Genomic DNA, 22,201 nt, shown 5'->3' on the forward strand with positions numbered 1-22,201 from the left:
TATGCATTATATTAATTACATTAAATGCACCAGGTAATAACTGTTATAGTAGCAATTATTGTTTTAGGAATCATTTAATTTTTACCATCCTTTGGGATTCAGATTCTATAAATTTGGAGCCCTGATAGTGTTTCTGTCGACTCTATTTATAGCTTTAAAATATCTCACCTTCACCACAGATTATATTTATATAAAATTCAATAGATCTCACCCAATAAATGATTTACTCAGATGGTCCAATGATAACTATATAGCATTTTCCATTTAAAAAGTTCATTAAAACTTGAAAGGCTATTCTGTTCAATTAATCATACTACCACCTTTTACAATACTAGACAACATAGTATCAACAGTAGAGACCTTCAAATTTGTAGGTTCTATTATATTACATGACCTAAAATGGACACCTAACATCAAAAACGCCATCAAAAAAGCACAACAAAGGATGTTCTTTCTGCGCCAACTCAGAATGCTCAAACTGCCCAAGAAGCTGCTGATACAGTTCTACAGAGGAATTATTGAGTCCATCATCTGCACCTCTATAACTGTCTGGTTTGGTTCTGCAACCCAACAGGCTTCAGAGGACAATTAGGACTGCAGAGTTAAACAATTACTACCAACCTGCCTTCAATCAAGGACCTGTATACTCTACAAGTCAAAAAGAGGGCTGTGAAAATATTTACATACTCCTCACATCATGGACATAAACTGTTTCAACTCCTTCCCTCAAAACGACGCTATAGAGCACTGCACACCAGAACTAGACACAATAACAGTTTTTTCCCAAATGCCATCATTCTGCTAAACAAATAATTCCCACAACACTGTCCAACTATTTACAAAGTCTGCACTACTATTACTATTAACCTTCTCATCACTCCTTATCACCCCATCCCCTCCCACTTGTGACTGTATGACTGTAACTTTGTTGCTTGTATTCTTACAATCTATATTGTTTCCTAGTATGATTTGATTGCTTATTGTACCTTATGACTCTTATTGTTGTACCTTATGATTCTTGACTCTTGACAAATGTATCTTTTCTTTTATGTATATTGAGAGCATTTGCACCAAGACAAATTCCTTGGCCAATAAAGAATTCTAATTCTAATCAAAATAGCAATTCCCTATATCTTATATTGGTACAAAAGCTTTTTTATTTATAAGATTTACAAATTACTCCACTTTAAGTAAACTCTGAATGACATACAACTCCCATCTTTTATTCTAATGTACAAAAGAAAAACATAGAAAATATGAATTATAAGAACAAACACATCAATAGGGAAAAAGTGCAAAAGGTTACAAAGAAATGCATAGCTTACTTCTAGAGTTCTAATAAATGCAAAACATTGACCCACTAACTCCTTATATAGAAACTAACTTTCCAATAATGTTCCCAATATTTCTTTAGAATAAATATTAATATGATAAAAATTCTAAAAATCCTAACCCCTAAAGTGAAAATCTAGTTTTGAGAAGCACCCTGGTGAGGATTCAGAAAGCAGAGATGGGAAGTTCTGAAATAACATTCTCAATGGTTTTGAGCAGGCAAGACTTAATATGCTGAAAACCTGACTAACAGTTCCTCCCACATCCCAATGGTCTCTTTATTATGTACAAGTATCTAAATTTATTTTAACCTTTGCCAAGTGAAGTCCATGAAAGGTTTCCAAAAGCAATCTTGCAATAGCCTAATCTATGTTCCTCCCAACTGTTTGGAAAACAGTATGAACACAGCACAGGAATTGTTGAATGAATGAATGAATGAATGTTTTATTGGCCAAGTGTGATTAGACACACAAGGAATTTGTCTTGGTGCATATGCTCTCAGTGTACATAAAAAGTAAAGATACATTCATCAAAAATCATAAGGTTAAGAGTACAGTGCCAATACTTCCAACTGCAGTGATTTAATTAGCAACTGTGCTAAGAAAGGTCACAGGGCAAAACTCATTTAATAAATGTCTCACTTAGCAACAGAAATTTTGGGCTCAATTGTGGTTACAAGTCAGTCTATGTGTACATCTAGCTTCTACCCACTTGACTTTTGTTCAGGTATTAACAATACTGGTGAAAGCTAACAGGCTGTAAAGCAAGGCACCATCTTGCATCATTGTTTCCCAGAAAACCTTTGGGACCCATAGATGGTATACATACAATTGTAAGAAAACAAAAAAGACAAATTACAAAAATGATGGATTACAATGATAAAGAAGAGCAGAGTGTATTTTATAGATCATAGGGTTGTTATAGTGATTTTTTTTTCTGAATTGACAAGATTATTCACAACAGCTGTTTCATGTGAGTTTTAATCTTTCAAATGTGGCCACTTGCTCCAAAGGTTTCCACCTGTGATGTAGAGGATAATGAGGGAAATAGATCAATTCTCCATGTAATCCTAACTCTTTTATTGTGAGAGCACTATAAACTATTCAGCCCACTGAGCTGCTTGAAATCAATATCCTACGCAAATTGGTGAAAATTTCCCCAGATCATATTCTATGAAAAAAACTAGTTTCTGAATATTTCTGAAGAATTACACTATGTTTCTTCGGTGTACACGAAATAGGTCAATATACGGTATATTATATTGATAGACTTAAAGGAAGCCATATAAATTTTAAAATGAAGTATTTTATGTAATTGGCCCAAGAAACATTTTTCAGAAGTTTCACTACATTCATGACTATTCAAATCAGTGGAGGAATAGTGTAAACTGCTTTTTGCTCCAAAAGGTTTATTAAGACACCAAACTCAATCTAAAACCTCATTTAACTTTCTGGTAGTCTTGTTTTACATTTTAGCTTCAACAATAAAGATCACTGATTGAAACACTTTGATTTATAGCCTGAAAGAAAATATATTTCTTTCATACTTTATTAAAGCCACTTCAAAAACTACACTTTAGTTTAACTTAATATGTGAATCCAGCATTGAGGATTCTGAATCATGTCTTCAAGCAATGTTTGGACCACACAATAGAATATTCAACAAACTGGAATTAAAACAAAAGAATTACCATAACATGGCCCTTTCTTCTTACTGACACTAATCTAGCATTGTTGTGTAATTTGACAGACATTTGACTTTGATGGGGAGTGACATATTTTCTATTGAAATAAGGCGGCTAGGCAACAACACATAAGAAAATCAAAAGGCTAAGCTGGCCATGGTCTTATAACCTTATCAATTCCACATGGATATTAAAGAGAAGAGCACATCCTGACGTGCAGCTTCATTCTATGCAAAGATTCTTAGTTAGGGATAAAGACTCCTGAACTAGTTAGCCTAAATAAATGATCTATAAAAATCGTCACTGGCTATCAAATCACTGATTCCAAAAAATCAGTAAAACCTTCAACTGAAAAAAAAAACACCTCCAGAACTAAGAATCGTAAAAAAAACGGACAGATTCTCTGAGGAAGACTCCCATTTTCCTTCCATCTGAAGCGACCCACCTGTCGCCGCCCAATTTTTCACGGTAGTCCGGCTCTGCAGTAACCCACGCTGAAATATGAACGCAGCCATTTTGGCGCGTACCACATCTATGATCCAGATGGGAGGAGCAGTAAGAGGGAAGAAACGCCTTTTTGCTGCTGCGGTTGAGACCAGCTGCTTAAAAGGCACTAAGCCAGAGATGGGGAACTATGGCCCTTTTATGACATGTGGACTACAACTCCCAGAATTCCTGAGCCACCGTAGCTGGTTTCAGGAATTCTGGGAGTTGAAGTCCACATGCCATAAAAGGTCCAGTTTTCCCCAGCCCGCTAAGCGAAAGCATAGGTGACCATAGAGTGCTAAGGGAAAGAAGGGCACACTTCTTGGCGGTCCTTTAGCGCCTCTCTCCCTGTAGCGGTTCTTCGTATGTCTCGGCGGTAAGATGGCTGCGCTGGTGGTTGGAACGTCCGGTCGACTCCTGCGAAAGGCAGCCGAATGTCCCGCGGCTGGTCGGCTGGTTGCGGACAGAGTTGGCTGTTGGAACTGTTTACAAGGAGGTACATTGGATCTGGTGTTAAGAAAAGAAAGGGGGTTGGACATTCTAGGTCCCTCTTTAAAAAGCGATCGAATAAATGGATAAAATCCAGCTCTGGGGTTTCTAATGTATAATCTTCAATAACAACAACCACAATTTTTTTTAAGGTGCCCAAAGGTGTTTTTTAAGGTGGAGGACCATACAGATCTTATAAGTAATGTTGCCTCCTTGGGAAGACGCGTGGGTGAAGTTGCCCTGTGCCGGCAGGCATGTTTTGTGATTGAAGCGAGTCAATCCGAGCCCCGAGGGGTGCGAGCTTCCAAATTGTGGTTTCGAAAGTCAGGCACCCCGAGTTGGACGTGGAGCTGCTAAGACTTTGATCCCTGACTTTGGGAGAGACACTTACCTTTGCAAGTAATTCAGGCAAGCAAAAAGCATTTATTAAAGTGGGAGGAGAGTGAAGTCTTTTTAGGGCCCAGAATAAAATTATACATACATTGGATATATGTGATACATCAGAAATCAAGTGATCAAAAAATAAAAGATATTAATTACATGTAAACCATTCATTCTAGGTAACATTTCACAAGTTTCCCAGTTGGGTTTGTAACTTTCTTAAAATTTGCAAGTGCTTTCAGAGTGTGCTCTGTTGTTTAGTGCTCACATACCAAAAGAAATGGCCTTCGCTAATTTAGCAACGTTTTCCTAAAGTTAAAAAAGAGAGCTAGATTTTCATGTTAAAATGCCAATGTTATTTTTAAAATGCTAATATTGAAATTCCACATAACAGTAATAATAAGTATTGATTAATCAGGAGCCATATCAATATACAACATGCAAAACAATAATAAGACTTTACATCTATATATATAAAAGTGAAATACCACTCACGCATCATCACAAAATCTCCAAAACAGTAAAGCCTACAAACTTGAAATTTGGCACATATGTTCCTCTTGGCTTCTAGGTGCTCACTAAGAAAGGATTTTTCGAAATGACCATATATTTCATATATTATAAACACACTCTGATGCTAAGGAGTTCTACTCCCCCCTCCCCACCTGAAAATAAATCTGTTTCAAATGCAAAACACAAGCAGAGGAGAGGAGTTTCAGTTTTAGTTTCACAGCAGCAAGTAGCTTTAAGTACAGAACAGTTGAGCTAAGCCACACCCAGGCTCCTTGCTGTCTCCTTGCTCACACAGCAAATTCTGTTTCAGTTTCCATGTTTCAGTTTCCAAAAAGCCCTCAATTCTCTCACACACTGACAGGATGCTAACCCATGGATGCTGGTAGGCAAAGGCACAATTTTTTCCCCATATTTTCCTCCCCAAAAACCAAGCCTGATCACATAGTTTGGTAGCGAAGTATGGGTATAGGGCTACTAATGAAATAGAGTAAAAAATAGAACTAACCACTACAACTTACCCAGTTAGATCCACATATGCAGTTCTAAATTATACAACTTCATTCAGCTGAAAGGCCATATTTTATATAATATAGGATTTAAACACACATGAAATATGTACATTGTGATTAATTCTAATTGGTTTTTTTTTAGGAAATTATAATTATATGCAGGTGACAGTTACAATAAAAGTTAGCATGCTTCAAATATTAAAGAATTTAACTTCTGTTGATACTTAGTTGGTGCTAAGCCAAATATATACAGTTGCCACTTTCATTTATCCAGTTTACAATCATTCCTTTGGGGGCGGAACCCTAGATAATTGCAATGATCAGGTAAATCAGCAAGAAAAGTCTAGATTTGGCTAAATCAGCAGTCCCTAACATTTTTGGGCCCATGGACCAGCAGCAACAAGGAGCAGTGGTGGCAAGAGGAGGGGATGGTTGTGCACATCCTAATCCCGTGCATGTGCAAATAAAGCTTTACACACTCTCCCACTGCTTGCACAGCCCAGTTCCTAATGGGCCACAGACTGGTACTGGGCTGCAGACCGGGTGGTCGGAGACCCCTGTACTAGATCATCCTTTTAGACAAATGGACACATCTTGAATTTAAGGAGGATGTTGCTGGACTCCTCTTGCCTGATATCTGTCTTTGCCAGCTATTAACAGCAAAGTCTGTCAGGAGATAGCAGTTCTGCAAAAAAACATTCATGTCAATTTCATTCCAGACTCCATTGCACCCCAGAAGCTACCATATGCATGGGAACAGTTGTAAAGAGGCAGAATAATCCTGATCAATCCTGCCTGCTGTTTTGAAATAGAATCAAAAGTAGAATCAGCAAAATCAACCAAATGTGCATTCAGTTGATCATGAGCAAGAAAGAAAGCTGAGCAGTTGCTATACAATCAAGGAACTAGTCAAGCTACCTTTCCCCTGTAGGACTTGTGAAGAGTATGCTGCATCAGTTGAAACCCCTGAGGTCAGAAGAGACAAACATTTCCACTATTGGGGATTTCATTGTTACTGCCAATGAAAAGTTAGCCCTTTCTGTGAATTAATATGTACTGCAACTGAACCAGAAATAAATCAGTTGTGTTTTAAATTGTTGCATAAGAACACCAATGTCAGTACCTAATTCTGGGTTAGTACAAATAGTGTGTTTATTTGGTTGATTTTTATCTCGCCTTTTGTTCAAGAGCTCAAGGTAGCATTCATGCTACTCCCAATTTGGCACACAGTGTATTCTGGAAATATAGCTTAGGAGAGGGAGAATATTAATTATTCACTAATTATTATTTGGGACTAGAACTTTGACAATGTTCTCTGGCCATTTTTTCCAACAACATCCAGAGAGAGCCAAATTAGGGAAGGCAACTCCACAAGTACAAAGCGAAGATGTTTTGTGTTTATATAGTGTGTTGTCAAAAAGTCAAACAATACAAGAAACAATTTTAACAGTACTAGGCAAGTATGTACCATACAAATGGGAATCAATGAATAAGAATAAAGGAATGTGTAAACGGATTTCATAGATTATATTGACCCAGTTCAGATTTAAATTGGATCCATTATTGTGATGGGGTGGACAGTATTAATGCCCAGGAGTAAAAAGAACCAACAGGTTCTTTTTAGTGAGGACTATAATTAGCAGGCCAATACTGAAAAGTGGATAAGACCAAGTCACACATAGATAAGACCATAATGTTTTATTTTTTACATTTATCTTTTCTACCTTTCTATATTTTATCTCTGTTTTTAAAACTATAATAAGCTTATTGAAGTGATTGTCCCATCCCTAATGCATATTTCATTATTTAAACTGGTAGGAAAGTATGGTGATGATTTTCAGCAGTTATTAGACAGCCTGTGACTTGTTGGGTCATCCTTTCAGAGATATTTCCTTACCTAAATAGAGAAAGAGAATGACCCTGGGTGGACAAAAAGCAGGGGGAGCGGGAATGATTTCTGACTTTCTGCTGGCTTCCCCATTGAGATCCTTGTGGGAAGCTGGTAGAGAGCATCAGAAATCAGAATGATTGAGACTTGACACTCATTGTTTTTGAAGAAATGGAACTTATTCACATTTATTTTACAAAATCTTTTACTGTTACAGTAGAAGTGATCATAGTGGAAACTTATTTAAGTATTACAATAAAATGCTTATAATCATGACATATCAGATTATTATTGATTGCATAAAGGAAAAAGTCTCTGAGATCTTGTGTCATTTTTCTAGTTGGAAATAATGGTTATTTGTTTAAGGTTAAAACTAATTATTTTTAGGATAAATAAACTACTGTGTTTTCTTGTTCCAATTTCAGCAAAACGTTATTTATTAACAGAAGATGTTCTGCAGTTACGTAAATTTCAAGAAAAGAAATTGGAAAATGAATATAAAATATATGGACAAAAAGGTATTTACACCAAATAATCATTTGCCAATTAAAATTAAGCAGCATAATTTTAATCTGTGATGTACAAGCTATGATTTTGCTTATCTATACACTATGATAGCTAAGGAGCTCCTGTCTCTTTAAACATCTACCACCCAAATAGTATTTATATGCAATGCAATGTTATACAGATAGTCCTCAACCTACAACAGTTCATTTAGTGATCAATAAAAGATACAACAGCATTGAAAAAAATGACTTACAAAACTTTTTCACACTTACAATCATTGGGGCACCCTCATGTTCATGTGATGAAAATTCAGATGCTTTTCAAGTGACTCGTATTTATGACTGTTGTAGCATCTCTGGTTCATGTGATCCCTTTTGCAACCTTTGGGAAAGCAAAGTCAACGGAGAAGACAGATTCACTTAACAACCATGTTACTAACCGCATGACTCACTTAACGGTGGCAAGAAAAGTCATAAAATGAGACAAAACTCACTTAACAAATGTCTCCCTTAGCAACATAAATTTTAGACTCAATTATGGTTGTAGGTCAACACTACCTGTATTTTCTTGGTAAGAATAAATGTATTTATTTATTAATAAATTTATATACTGCCCATCTCTGTGTTCAAATATCAATAAACTTTGGGAGTTTTTATTAGGTAAGTGTCAGAGATATGCACTAGATAGGCACTATTCAAAAGTGACTCATAAAATATGCTTCAAATACCTCTGTTAAATATTAAAGCAGATTTGTCTTCTATAAAAAGCTTGAAAAAACAGTGAGGCTATTTCAGTAAATGGGATTCTTAAAGCATCTGTTTCTCTTTTGGGGTTATATAGAAACCTGAAAAAAAGAAATAAATGTTTTAATGAGTAACAGAAAAGCATTATATTTACCCTAGGCTCAAAGCACTTTTTATATTATTTTTTGAAGCATGATAGTTCTTGTAGGTATCAGATCTTGTACTATCAAGTGGATAAGTCCCAACTGCAATCAAACCACAGAAGAAATATCATGGTTCTTTTGAAACCACAGCCAGACTCAATTCTGACACAAAAGTTTGTTGATTGATAACCAGGAGGCACCTTGTGATAGGTATTGTCCTTAATGGGACTTTTTAGATGTGGGTACACAGGTGCTATTCTATATAGAGCATTAGCTTTAGGAACTGTCAAAATCCTGATGCTCGCAAATACAGTACAGTACATTTGGAGAAATCTTTTGATATGGTAGTTACCGTATATACTCGAGTATAAGTCGACCCGAATATAAGCCGAGGCACCTAATTTTGCCACAAAAAACTGGGAAAACTTATTGACTCGAGTATAAGCCGAGTTTTTCAGCACATTTTTTGTGCTGAAAAAAAAAACCCCTCGGCTTATACTCAAGTGAGATTCCCTCTGAAAAAAAAAATTATGGTGTGGAGCTCTGGAGCTGGGCAGCCGCTTCCCTGCTTCCGTGTTTCCTTTGCAACTTGTAAGCATGGGGGTAATCGGAAGCAGAAAAGTTTTTGCATGAGTATATATGGTACTACTAAAATATTTTAATATCAGTTGTTTCCGGGAAGATTTCAGATCAAAAGTCTGAACTGGGATACTTTCATTTAATGCCTTCATTTTTGTTTACAAACAATTCCATATGTTGAAATCAAAGTCAAGCGACCATCTGAAAGAACTTCAAACTCTTTTTTTTAGTTTTCATTTTAACTCAGTGTATACTTTGAAATGGCAACTCCAGTCTGACCGGTAAATGATCATTTCTGGGATCCAGAGCATTCCTAGATTTGTCTAAGAATTGTTTAACAGTATATATTTATTTATTAAATTTTGATGCTGCCCATCTCACCTACAAGTTGATTCTAAACAGATTATGGGTTTATAGAACAAGTAAAGAATAATTCAAACATTCAAACTAAAGCATTCCATTCACATAGCAGAAAGAAGCAAATTGCCGTATGAATTTATTATATGGTGTGAATTGAAATTCTGGCAGAACAAGTTTTGCCTTTCAATGAATCAGGTGACTAGATTTCCCAGAGCACACATTAAATTTATAGAGTTATATATTTAAAGGCAGTTCTTTTTAAAGTTCTTGGGTTTATATTTAAAGATTGTCCTGTTTTGCAATAGTTAGAAGTTACAGTAGGGTTGAAAAGATAATTTTACAACTGATCCTTGCACTTATAATCGTCACAACATTTCCATTGACATGTGTCCAAGATTTCAGTGCTTTGCAACCAGCATGCATTTATGACCATCACAGCCTCCCACAGTTATATGATCGTTATTTGAGACCTTCACTGGTGGTTTCCAATAAGCAAAGTCAACAAGGAAGCCAGCAGTAAAATTGCATATCATAGTCACTTGATGTCTTGCTTAACAACTTTATCATTTAGTGATGGGGTTGCCTGTCTCAGATTGTTGTTAAATAAGGACTACCTGAATTCATTTATATCTCCAAGTGTTTCAGAAGTTGCAAAAATCTAGGTAAATCACAAAGTGGCAGAAGTAAAAACTCAAAGTCCTTGTTGACATCCAGAGGGTTCTGGTAGCCCAGATTTGGTAGCCCTCATCATCATGATCAGAGAACAGAGGTACAGTTTCCTGTTCTGTGACTCAGATGAGCCTGCTGTTGCTCTAGCAAACTTGAGCTTCTGGGTGTTAGTGCTATTGTTGCTGCTGAACTGAGCCAAACTCTGGAAACCAGAATATTTTTCTGGTTTGGGGAATGTGCAGGGGTGGGATTCTACCGGTTTGGACCAGTTCGGGTGAACCGGATTAAAGTTATAACTGGTTCACCGAACTAGCATTTCAACCAACCAGCTGGCTCTGTCCTTTCTGTTCCTCCTCTCCCAGGAGTCTCCACACGGCCCATTTTTGAGGGAGGTAAGTGCAGGGTCCGTGCAGAGGCTCTGAGAGGGGGAAAACGGGGCCTTCTGGAAGTCCAGAAACAGGCCTGTTTCTAGCTTCCAGAGGGCCTCCAGAGCCCAGGGGAGGCATGTGGACCCTTAGGAGGGCAAAAAACGGCCTTCCAGGAAAAAAACAGAAGTGGCAAAATGGGCCTGTTTCCAGCTTCTGGTGGGCCTCTAGAGCCCAGGGGAGGCTGTTTTCGCCCTCCCAGAGGCCCCTGGACCCTTGAGAGGGCGAAAACAGCCCCCCCGGGCTCTGAAGACCTACCAGAAGCCAGAAACAGGAAGTCTCAGTAGGCCATGCCCACCATGGCCACGCCTACCCAGCAACCGGTCAGCGAACCAGTTGCTTGGATTTTTGAATCCCACCCCTGGGAATGTGTCTGATATATAGGATACCTCCCCTCAAAGGGGACTGTTTCAGAAAAAGTAGAAAGTTACAAAATCCTAGGTATAAACCAAAACAACATTCAGCTTCATTTTATTTTATCAATTCTGCAATATTCTGTGTAAGCTAATTATAAATACAATTGAATACAATATAAACAATTCACTCTTTTTTTCGATTTCAGATGAGTTTTTCAGAACTGTTGAAAAAAAGTTAGCAAATAATACCCTTATCCTCAGAACTGAATTAATAAATCTACTATATCTATGTCAATCCAAAAATGAAATGGAATTAGTCAAAAGAACCATATACAGGTAAGAGTCATTCAGTAATGTGAATATTCATTTGTATTATGTTTGGTCTGTTTCTGCTCATATTACAATAAGGAAGTTTTATCATGAGACTATTCTTAATTTTATGTTTGGTTTATTTTTGTCTTTTTCAGAACAATATTGTTCATTAGTAAAATAATGTTCACATTTCATTCTTTTGAAATAATGCAAACCACAACATAGTAAAAGGAAAAAAATATATAGAATCTTTTACCAGCATACAAAATTCATTTGATAGAAAAGAGCTACTTTAGGGAGACTATTATATAAACTCTTCTCTTTTTGAATGGGGAGCGGTTGTCACTATTTTTTGTTGAATGGTATTGAGTGCCATTGGTTTTCTGGAAACTCTAGGCAAGTAACTATAAAATTTCCCAATACATTGCATCCTGTCTTGTGGAAGATTGAGTATGAATATACTCTGTCCTGTCTGTCTGATCTTCAGGCTTAAATCATCATCATAACAAAAACTATCTTCTACTCAGGTATCATGAAGAGAACAGAAACAGGGCCTTTGGGGAGTTCAGATTTGGACCCATATTTATGAGGTTATGTTATGAACTAGGCCTTGAAGCAGTTGCACTGGAACTCATCAAAGACCAGGTAAAATTCAGGACTATCTTTGTATTATTTTCAGTTTCTATCATTCCAATCATGAAATTCAACCCATAGGGCAATTTATTTTTCTTTTGCAACCGTATTAAAATCAGTGCAGCTTTTTAAGGCCCATCGATTTAGTTTGGAACATTTGGGCTCCATTTAAATTCCTGAAATATCTGGAATCTTGAACCTCAAGTTATACAAATGAAGCTGACAAAAGTTTGGAGATTATCCTGTGCTACACTTGGAGTAAGGGATAGTGGAAAGGCAGAGAAGAAGATGGATGAATATTCACCTCATAATTGGAAGTTCATCCATCAGCTGATAGATACAAGAACAAGCATTTCAAGAAAATTAATCAATTCACTGTAACTTAAGGTTGAGAAATTCTTAAGAGTTTTCAAGATTCTGTACTTATCTCAGATTAGCATTAAAGATACCTTCCTGAAATCCTAGTTATTTCTTAATCCTTGGTCTTGCCAGTTACAAGGAATTCAACTCTTGGAAATAAGTCTTGTTTCTCTGGGGATTACTCCAAGGTTTGAGCACAGTCTCCTCTAGTCCATGATTAAAATCCAAAGGAACACATTCCATTATCTGCATTTCCAAGAACTTTTTAAACAGTCTTCTAATAAATCAGCTTTTAACCAAATCACCGTTGGATAATTTATTTTCAGAAACACTGTAGTAATAAATGTATTTTGATAATTATGTATCTCTTATTTGCAGCTTGAGAGGATGATCCTGAAATTTAAAGCCCTGAATTTTTATCCAAGTGTTTGTCAAGCATTATGAATAAAGTTATTTCCATAGAAACAGTTATTTAGATGAAAACAGCCAATACAGCTATATTTTCTGTTCTTTTCAGACTCTAAATGGCTTCTTTGGAGATTATACATCATTCAATATATTAATGGACATGTTATTTGAAAAGGGTCATTTTGAAGGTAAAGGAAAGATAATATTAATCACATAATGTAATACAATATAATTGCCACTGAATAATTTGATCTAATAAATTTTACATGATTACTTTTGAATGTTACAGAGTTATAACATCTCTTAAAAATAATTCTAACTTTCTTAAGTCTGTGTTCATTAGATGTTTGTTTTCATTCAGTGAATGTGATGATACTTGGTACTTTTTAGGAGTTTTTTGAAAAAAATTTAAAAATTACTTTTTTGGGTAGTGGGAGCTTGGAAAATTTCAAACTTTGACAAGATTGAATTTTGTCAGACCACAACATTAACGTTGCCATGGCACATGACATTGAATGTCTATTAGAAAGGGAGAGACATCGTAGATAATAAGATTTAATTCCAAGAAACTGCATAGTACTTCAGCTTTATGACATTTAAAACTGAAATTACCACAGTACTTCACAGACCTCCAGAATGGAATTAAAATTATTTTTTAAAAAAGAATTCCAAATCTCAAGACAAGTTGCCATGAGGTTTTGGAAGATGTCTATCACTTTTAATGTTTTAAATTTTGGAGTATACCTTTTAATTATTGAGGGTTTTGTATTGACTCTGGTTCTCTGGAAATATTTTTAGCATTCAGTTTTGAAAGAGCCCTGATGCAGGTGCAGAATGATACATCAAGTTTTTTGTTATCACACAGCATACTGTTTTACTATTATGATACATGGTTTCCACTGAACTATTGCGACCTTAGAATTTAGGTATAAATTATTTCCAATTGCATCCCCAACATGGAGAATATTGGCTACATTGTTCATAACCGTGTTCCTTGGCATCTACCAGGTTCCTGCTCCACCCAGTGTAATTTTTAATACATTCTTTAATTGCATTGCAGTAACCTGTGGTATAATCATGGCTTACAAGAATGCATTTGAATCCCAGAGGCATTCTTGGAAAGTAAAAGTGGTAAGCAGATATATCCCAATGATTCCTCTGGAAATGTTCTTGTCTATTCAAAGATGGGGAAAGGATAACTAGATGAAGAACTTCACAAGTTTGCTTCCTGCTAAATTGTTATTTTTGACTGCCCCACCCACCATGACAAGCATTGCATAAATCAACTTCTTACCGTGGCAGATTTTTGTGTGTGATGTGTATGACAGGCATTCATATGTCCCAAAAAAACCTTTTGCCTAAAGAGTTGAGAATACTTGAGTTAACATAAAAAAAATCTAGTACTGATAGAGGAGAAAATTTGTAGCTCGGGATTGAAATAAGGAGTCCTCGGTGCTCTCTGAGCTTGGTTGTTTTGTTGCAGATGTTCATTATCGAAAATAGGTAGTATCATCTGATAGTGTGATGTTACCTAGTTTTGGTAATTAAACATCTACAATGAAACAACCGAGTTCAGAGAACATCAGGGAACCCTGAAAGAATCTAGTGGTATATAATTTATTCCCCCAAGTGTTTTTAATAAATAATTTATTTCAGTTGCAAGTATTATAAATTAGCAGCTGGGATATGTGATTATCTACAAATACTGAAGTAATGCTTAAAATTAAAATTATATTCCACAGATGCTCTGAATGTGCTATTAGAAATGGACAGAGAAAATGTCAGATTCAGCCAAGACACTTACTTGCTCGCATTTGCAATATGCTACAAACTGGTAATGGTATATATTATTTAAATGGTGTTTAATATGATTTTGTGTCTACATTTCTCTTTAATTTAGATGTTATTTGTTTAGTCTTTGTTTTTCTTATCACTAAACCTATGGTAAAAAGAATATCATTGAATAGCTGCATTCTTTTTCTCTCTGTCTTGGTGATTTCCCTGGAGTTAAACAGATGGTGTTTTATAGCTATTGAAGTGGAAAATTACATGTTTTGCATATAGTCATAGATGAATCAAGAATATCTCTCTTTAGTCCCCATTTAAATTGCCACATGAGCTGTGAATACCATAGAACAGCTACACATTGTGTAAATACATCATAGCCATCAATAATTGCAATAAAACTATGATACACAAAAGCAGATATATGCAGTAATACAAAATACTGCAGTAGTCTTTGTAGAGGATATACCAAAACAGATGTGAATCAGTCATTTGACCTATATAAAAAAATTCCATAATATCTTGTTAATAAATTAAGCTTGCTTTCTATGAAGAAAAGTACATACAGTGTTCTTTCTCCATCTGGCTCTCTTCCTCCTTCAAGAAACAATAGTTTGATACCTTGGAAATAATATATCTATGTGAGGGTGTGGAGGAGGTTTGCTTCTTCTTTTACTTGTACCTGACACAGAGACTTTCTGAAGTTTGCTACCTGTTGATTTCTAGAAATCCATTAGAGAAGTATCAAATATTAGCTTACCTGAGGTGTTCACAAGTTAGTTAAATCAGATTGAGCTCCACTTTTCACGGGAGTTTATAAATGTCCTGTTTTCAGTTTTGTTTTGCTTTTATAATTCGTTTTTGCACAAAATTTTAAGAGAATTTTGAGCAATTTTCATAACCCAAGCATTTAAAATTCAGTAAAGTCCTGCCATCTCTCCATTGTAGTCTGCATTGCAATTTACATATAAATATTAAAAAAATCTTGCATCCTGCAGAACAGCCCAGAATCTTGGAAAATTGTTAATACATTACTTGAAGATAAGCGTCTCCGTGGACATGAGCTTTCAAGAAGAACACAATATTTTATAGTAGCACTTGGTCTGAAACAGGTATAGCATTATTTATTTCCACTATCAGTGCAGTTTGATGTTCTGTATCCTTGGATGTATGTTTGTACTGTAACTTCAATGCCGGCTGCCAGTAATTTGACAGTTCCATTCTCTCTGGCTCACGGTTGACTCCGCCTTCTATCCTTCCAGGGTCAGTAAAATGAGGACCCAGATTGTTGGGGGCAATATGCTGATTTTGTAAACCACTTAGAGAAGGCTGTAAAGCACTGTGAAGTGATATATAAGTCTAAGTACTATCGCTATGCTATTTAAAAGGGATTAACAGTAAAACAAAAAACTAAGGAAACAAATTATAAGAACCCAACGGGCAAAATCTCTTCAACAAATAAAACATCCTACAGGAGTTTCATCACATCCTACCTCCCACACCTGCAGGACAGACAGATTTTCAACAACCTTCTGAACATCATCAGGGTAGAGGGCATATGGGTTACACCAGGGGTGTTGCCCCAGACAGGCATTAACTAAAGAAGTTACACTTCCTAAGTCCCTTAGATGACATAGTTTTATTGAGGAGACTCAAAGCGCACCTACTCTTCAGTCTCACCAAATACATAGAAATAGTTGGAGATAGGCTGTCCCTTTAACTAGGCCCTTGTGCTATGAAAGGCTTTTTAGACAGTAACCAGCACCTTGAACTACACTCAGAAGCCAGCTGATGACTAGTGTACTTTGTGGAATATTGCAGTATGCCCATTCTGAAACAGCTGTAGCTTCCACATGGATTTCAAGGGCAGACCTACCTGATTTAGAATAATGTGTTTTTGGTAGGTCTATTTATTATTGAGAGGTTGTGAGAGCCAATTGTTAGGATTTAAATAAAATGTTAGACAATATTTAAAAGTATTACTATTTTTGTTTCCTTCTACAGAATGATTTTTTGAAGGCCCAGTACTATTTTTCACAGTTGCAGCCCACTGAAAGTATAGTATATGACAATTTAAAGGTAAATATTTTTCGGACTATAAGACACTCCACAGTATAAGATGCACCTAGCTTTTGGGGTGGAAAACAAGAAAAGCGCCATCACCTATTGCCGCCTCTGGGCGCCCCATTTTTGGTCTTCACGGAAGGATAGGTGGTGGTGATACCTGCTGATTGAAACAGCTGGTCATCGGTATTCTGGGAGGCTATTCCAACCGACAATCAGCTGCTCATGCTAAATCAGGCTGTGCTGAAGCTGACCAGGCTGTTTGCTGTTTGCCGCAAGGAGGCAAATTGTTGGGAGGCAGAGGCTGACGGGTGGGGGCCGGTGGGTGGGTGGGGCTTCAGTATCATTCGCTGTATAAGATGCACAGACATTTCCACCCACTTTGGGGGGAGGAAGTGTGTCTTATGCACTGAAAAATATGGTACGCTTAATTTGTGTGTTCTAATGATCGTGTAATCTGATGCTATATTTTAAGAGAGAAGATATCCCTTGTCTTAAACAACATATGGCAATCTAGCCTGCTCTATTCCAATGCTAATTAAAAACATTTCTGCCTTATACTGTTTTCTTTATGCCCTTATTTTTTCAAGCGTTTCGATTTGCTTTATGTCACATCAACGCTGGAAAAACATAAGCAGTTATTCATTTGCTGTTCATCAACTGTATATTTAAATAATCAAAAGTTAAATTATTGAAATGTGCCAACTTTTCTATGATTCACATCAATGATATGATTCTAAGGAATCTTCTTAAAATCTTTTGTTAATAAAAATTTCCATGGCAGCAAATGTAGCAGTAAATTATTCACACGATGTTGAAAGAACAGTGAAAAGTGGGCAAGCAAAGATAATCTCAGAGAAGATATGCCATTAAAAACAGGAGCAATTAGTATTCCATTTTTTTCTATTTAATCATGTATGACTCTCAATATCCCAATTTCTAGTGGTTCCAATGCCATAACCTCTATATCAAAATATCTTTATTTAAAATTGAAGATACAAAAATCTATATGGGAGTGATAGGAAGAGGGGCAAGTGGAGGAAGGGATGGCAGATACAGGACAATCAGTAATCAAATGCTTATTTAGGAACAAAACATTTTTTTCTTCAGATATTTTCCCTGTTCCTCCCTCACATTCATACCAGGTTTATTGGTTTGTTGTAATGAGTTGGACTTGGAGACAGTGATGATTTCCATAGTCATAGCAAGAATGTTCCTAAGCAGCCCATTTTAGCACCACTATTTTGGGCTGCATCTCCTGGGAGGAGATTGTCAACATAAAGAAGGTTGCTTTGAAGTTTCAATCCCAGCACGTCCTTTCTCTTAGTTGTATCTGTTACTGTGAATAAAATGATTAAAGAAACAGAAAGGTTCTGTATCACAAGTTTTATTGTAATTTTTATAATGAGAGTTTGATACCGAAAAATGTATACTGTACCTGGAATTTGCCACAATCAATGATCAGCAATAGTTACAAAGACTCTTGACCTGCCTGCTTGGCAGGTTTTTCTTCTGACACAATCCAGAATTTGTGAAAGCATCATTCTTTTGTTATGTTTGTATTGAAGATTCTTCTTTTGGCTGCCTTTGGAAATCTAAAGAATCTTTTGCAAACACTGGAAAAAGCTTCAAAAATCAATACATATTTTGTGAGAAAACCTAACTTCTGTAAGGATGTGGTAAGTGAAAATTATTTGATAGAAGCAGCCTTTTTTCACAGCTAGAAGTATAGCTCCCTCTTTTTCTCTTTCAGGAAGGGAGGGGGGGCTATCTTGATGCATGTATAAGTGCACTCAACACTTTTGTAGCCTTTTTTTGCTGCATGCTGAGAGTACTGTGAAATCTATTGCTAATTTCTCTCTTGAGCTGTTTCTGTAGCAGCTGAAATGTCACCCCAAATGCAGCTCAAAGGAATAAATTGGAAAGCATTTTATACCAGAAATGAATGTACCCATGCTGTTGTGGATATCTCAGTTGTTTCTGTGACATCTCGCTGAAATTTGCTAGATTATTTGTACTACTATATATGCTTTATATCAGCTGCAAGCATTACTTGTTCAGTAGAACACACCCCTGTTCCTGATTTTTCAGATCAAGGTAAATTACACTGTAAATAGTGAGAATCATTGATCACTGTTAATTATAAATAAATAAATCTGAAAAAAAATGCCAATAATTATCTTGAAATAACCATTCGTTTAAGCGACCTCTTAACATATTGATAGAGCTTGCTGAATTTGCTTACCCGTAGGAATATTTTTTCATCTAATTAGTCCCTATTAACAAATACTTTGGGATACATCTAACAATTTACAAGTTTAAAACATCTCCAGCTTGTAGCTTTCAACTGCACAAGTTAAGCATTGATGCATAGAGCTGCAGATAAATGTAAGTTCCACAGGTGTAGTGCACCTTCATAACAAATTGGCAAGAGGAATTGGATTAGGGTCTTGTTTCTGTAAATTTGATCAAAATTTATCATGCTTTGGCATAGAAAAGAACAGTTCTTTATTGATCATGGTTTGTTGGTTTGTTGTAATCTTACAGATCATCGCTGTCAGGGAAAAACTAGAACTCGATCCAGACTTCATTATTCAGTTTGAGGAAATTGTCACCAAGTTAAAAGTCTCAGGACAGATAAATGAACTGACTCTGGATGACCTGTTGTGTGAGGTACCACATCCCAAAGGGTACAAAATGCAGCTGTTGAAAGAAACAAAACGGAGTCAACGAACTTTACAGCCTCTTCAGTCGTTTCTACTAAGTGATTGAATGCACTTTCTCCATCAGGAATTCTGTCCTAGAATCCACCTGCCTCTTTTACAAGATTTTCATTTAGTGTGGGTTTTTTTGGAGGAATACTGATATTCATAAATTATATGAATGGTTTTGCTGGTATATTGCCAAGTAAATAATGTAAAGACATAACATAACTTCATAGTAGGCATGCTGCAGAACCAGTTAAAACAACCTGCAGAGAAAATTAGGGTTTGCCAAGCTAATCAAGGCTTTTCTTGATTCCATATTACCATGTTCATTGGTTTCTATTAGAGAGAAAGTGATATGGAGAAGACAGAAATGACTTTCCCTTGTTCTGTTCTTTTGAGCAATTCACTAAAGGGAAGAACCTCAGTTAGATAGTGTTACATAGTGTTGGGCTAGGGAGATGGAGGTTCAAGTCTACACTTAGCCTCAAAGTTCATTGGGCTTTTTTGGGCTATTAACATACCACATTCACCCTTTGTCACTTAAGCATGATTGGGCTAGTAACCAATGGACTAGATTTATTCAATATGCCAAACTATAACCATAGAGGCTAGATTTGTTCAACTATTAAGTCAAAGTCAAATAAGGCACATTTGGATTGAATTCACCAAATTGGTCTGCCAAAATGGAATTAATTTGTGAATTATTATTATATTTTTATCCTATGTTTATCTCTCTGCCTCAGTAGTGAACATGTCTAATACCCCATCTGTAATTTTCCCCTTGATAGCCACCTTATGAGGTGAATTGTACTGAGAGAGAGTGCCTGGCCCAGTCAACCAGCTATGAGAGGCCTACAATTCAGTCTACTGGTCTGTAGAGCGGCATCTTACCAGAATTTATCATAAATTGATATGGTTGTAAAGCAAATCATTGCATGACTGAACCCAATTTTAAAATCATTTTACCACAGTGATTGTTGTTAAATGAAAAATGTGGGTGTTAAGCCAATCTGATTTCACCAATTAACTTTGTTTGTCAGAAGCCAGCTGGGAAAGTCACAAATCATGATCACATGCACATAAGTTGCTGCAACCATAGTAAATGCAAGCTGGTTGCTAAGTTCTCTAATTGTGATCTCGTGACCCTGGGGATGTTGTGGCATTCATAATGTTGAAGGTAGGACCTAGCTCACTTTTAGCAAGGCTGCCACAGCTTCAAACTATCATTAAATGAACAGTTATAAGTCAAATACTACCTGTATAGCAAACTGGCTCATGGTATGGCATAATGCTGCAATACATAGTTTATATTGTTAATTTATGGTTCATCGTGTAGTGGGAGCACAGTCCATTGGACTCATTCAGATAGTCATAATTAGTTAATTATGGGCTTTGTATGGTTTCAAGCAAACCTTTTGGAAACTTCTGATCCAAAGTTCTGTAAAAGATTTGGGATGCCCTTATCAAGATCATGTGAAGTGTTAATATCACTTTATAATGCCTTGGTAAGGCCACATACTATATTGGAATACTGTATTCAGTTTTGGTTGCCACGATGTAAAGAAGATGTTGAGGCTCTAGAAGGACTGGAGAGAAGAGCAACAAAGATGATTAGGGGGCTGGAGGCTAAAACATGAAGAACGGTTGCAGGATCTGGGTATGTCTAGTCTAATGAAAAGAAGGACTGGGGAGACATGATAGCACTGTTCCAATATCTCAGGGGTTGCCACAAAGAAGAGGGAGTCAAGCTATTCTCCAAAGCACCTGAGGGTAGGACAACAAGAAGCAATGGATGGAAACTAATCAAGGAGAGAAGCAACTTAGAACTAAGGACATTTCCTGACAGTCAGAACAATTAATCAGTGGAACAACTTGCCTCCAGAAGTTGTGAATGCTCCAACACTGGAAGTTTTTAAAAAGATGTTGGATAACCATTTGTCTGAAGTGGTGTAGGCAGGCAAGGTCCCTTCCAACTCTGTTATTCTATTCTAAAATACCTGTCCTCTCTGCGGTTACCTCCTCCACCTGTTCCCTGAGCCTACCAATTTATAACAAATTCTTCCATAGTCCTGCTTGATTTCAATTTGTCTTGCTGATTTGGATTGAGAGTTCCTTATTTTTTTAGCACATATACATTGTTACTTTCATCTGAGTGTATTTTACCAAAATTCAGAATTGCCTCAGTATTACTTGGGAAACATATTTCATAATATCTTAGTAAGAAGTCATTTTCTGGGAAATAGATATACTATACTGACAGAGTGGTAGATATAAATATGATGCCAAACATGGAAATATCCAGGAAGCTGAAATCCTAAACACTCTGAGGTAAAAAGAAGTACTGTTGAACTAAGAGTAGTTGGGGTCAGTCTAAACTATATGTGTGTAATGTCTGTATCAGACACAAATCAACAAGATTTTATTAATTTGCTTTAGATAGATTTGTATATAGCAACAAAACATATTTCTATGTTCTCCTATCTTCAAATAATGTTTTAAAACTGACTTTAGAAAAAGAGATATTGTAGGAACTGAATTTTTGATTTTTCAATGTCTTGTCAAAATACTGAAGCAGACAGTAGAGGGTGCAGTATTCATTCTTTGTAAAACAATCTGTCTGATTTGAATGGTGAATGCAAATTATATTGGAGGCAATTTTAAAAACGTATTACCTTTTGTGTTATAAAATTAGTTAAATATAAAATTAGAAATACACTGAGTGTATTTCTAGGTGTGGAATGATTCTGAATTTCACATGGGAAACCACATTTTCAGGCAAAGAATAACTTTGGTGTGCTATCTGATAGGTCTTTTGGACTTGCCACATTACCTGCAAACTGAGGAATAATGCATTCCCTCAAGAACTA

The 22,201-nt window shown here is 36.3% G+C and overlaps 2 protein-coding genes across 4 annotated transcripts in view; one reads left to right on the forward strand and one right to left on the reverse strand.

The window, feature by feature from the left end:
• The window catches only part of MRPS27 (mitochondrial ribosomal protein S27), a 55,025-nt gene extending 51,218 nt beyond the window's left edge, over nucleotides 1-3,807 (reverse strand). Inside the window, exon 1 of one of the 2 annotated variants that reach the window (XM_026718247.2) lies at nucleotides 3,462-3,807. In XM_026718247.2, the coding sequence (XP_026574032.1) occupies nucleotides 3,462-3,531 (70 nt within the window). In that variant the 5' untranslated portion in view covers nucleotides 3,532-3,807. The remainder of the gene's footprint in view (nucleotides 1-3,461) is intronic. The other variant, XM_087927133.1, reaches the window with a different exon arrangement.
• A 58-nt stretch (nucleotides 3,808-3,865) lies between these two features.
• Nucleotides 3,866-20,584, forward strand: PTCD2 (pentatricopeptide repeat domain 2). 2 transcript variants are annotated; one of them, XM_026718222.2, is made up of 10 exons: nucleotides 3,866-3,998; nucleotides 7,708-7,800; nucleotides 11,271-11,400; nucleotides 11,904-12,021; nucleotides 12,887-12,965; nucleotides 14,520-14,611; nucleotides 15,561-15,674; nucleotides 16,567-16,641; nucleotides 18,195-18,305; nucleotides 19,174-20,584. In XM_026718222.2, exons 1-10 carry the CDS (start codon nucleotides 3,884-3,886, stop codon nucleotides 19,396-19,398), a joined length of 1,152 nt encoding a protein of 383 aa, XP_026574007.1. In that variant the 5' UTR covers nucleotides 3,866-3,883; the 3' UTR covers nucleotides 19,399-20,584. The 2 variants fall into 2 exon arrangements, with proteins under 2 accessions (XP_026574007.1, XP_087783260.1); XM_087927134.1 differs by lacking the exon at nucleotides 18,195-18,305.
• The last annotated feature ends 1,617 nt before the right edge of the window (nucleotides 20,585-22,201 follow it).

The sequence above is a fragment of the Pseudonaja textilis genome, chromosome 2, assembly GCF_049901715.1.
Source record: "Pseudonaja textilis isolate UNSWEBS1 chromosome 2, rPseTex1.2, whole genome shotgun sequence".
Taxonomy (NCBI): Eukaryota; Metazoa; Chordata; class Lepidosauria; order Squamata; family Elapidae; genus Pseudonaja; species Pseudonaja textilis.

Coding starts and splice junctions, on each gene's coding strand:
- PTCD2 (XM_026718222.2), top strand. CDS start 3,884: ATGGCTGCGCTGGTGGTTGGAACGTCCGGTCGACTCCTGCGAAAGGCA. Junction 11,401..11,903: donor GTCAAAAGAACCATATACAG/GTAAGAGTCATT, acceptor TCTTCTACTCAG/GTATCATGAAGAGAACAGAA. Junction 16,642..18,194: donor TAGTATATGACAATTTAAAG/GTAAATATTTTT, acceptor TTTGTATTGAAG/ATTCTTCTTTTGGCTGCCTT.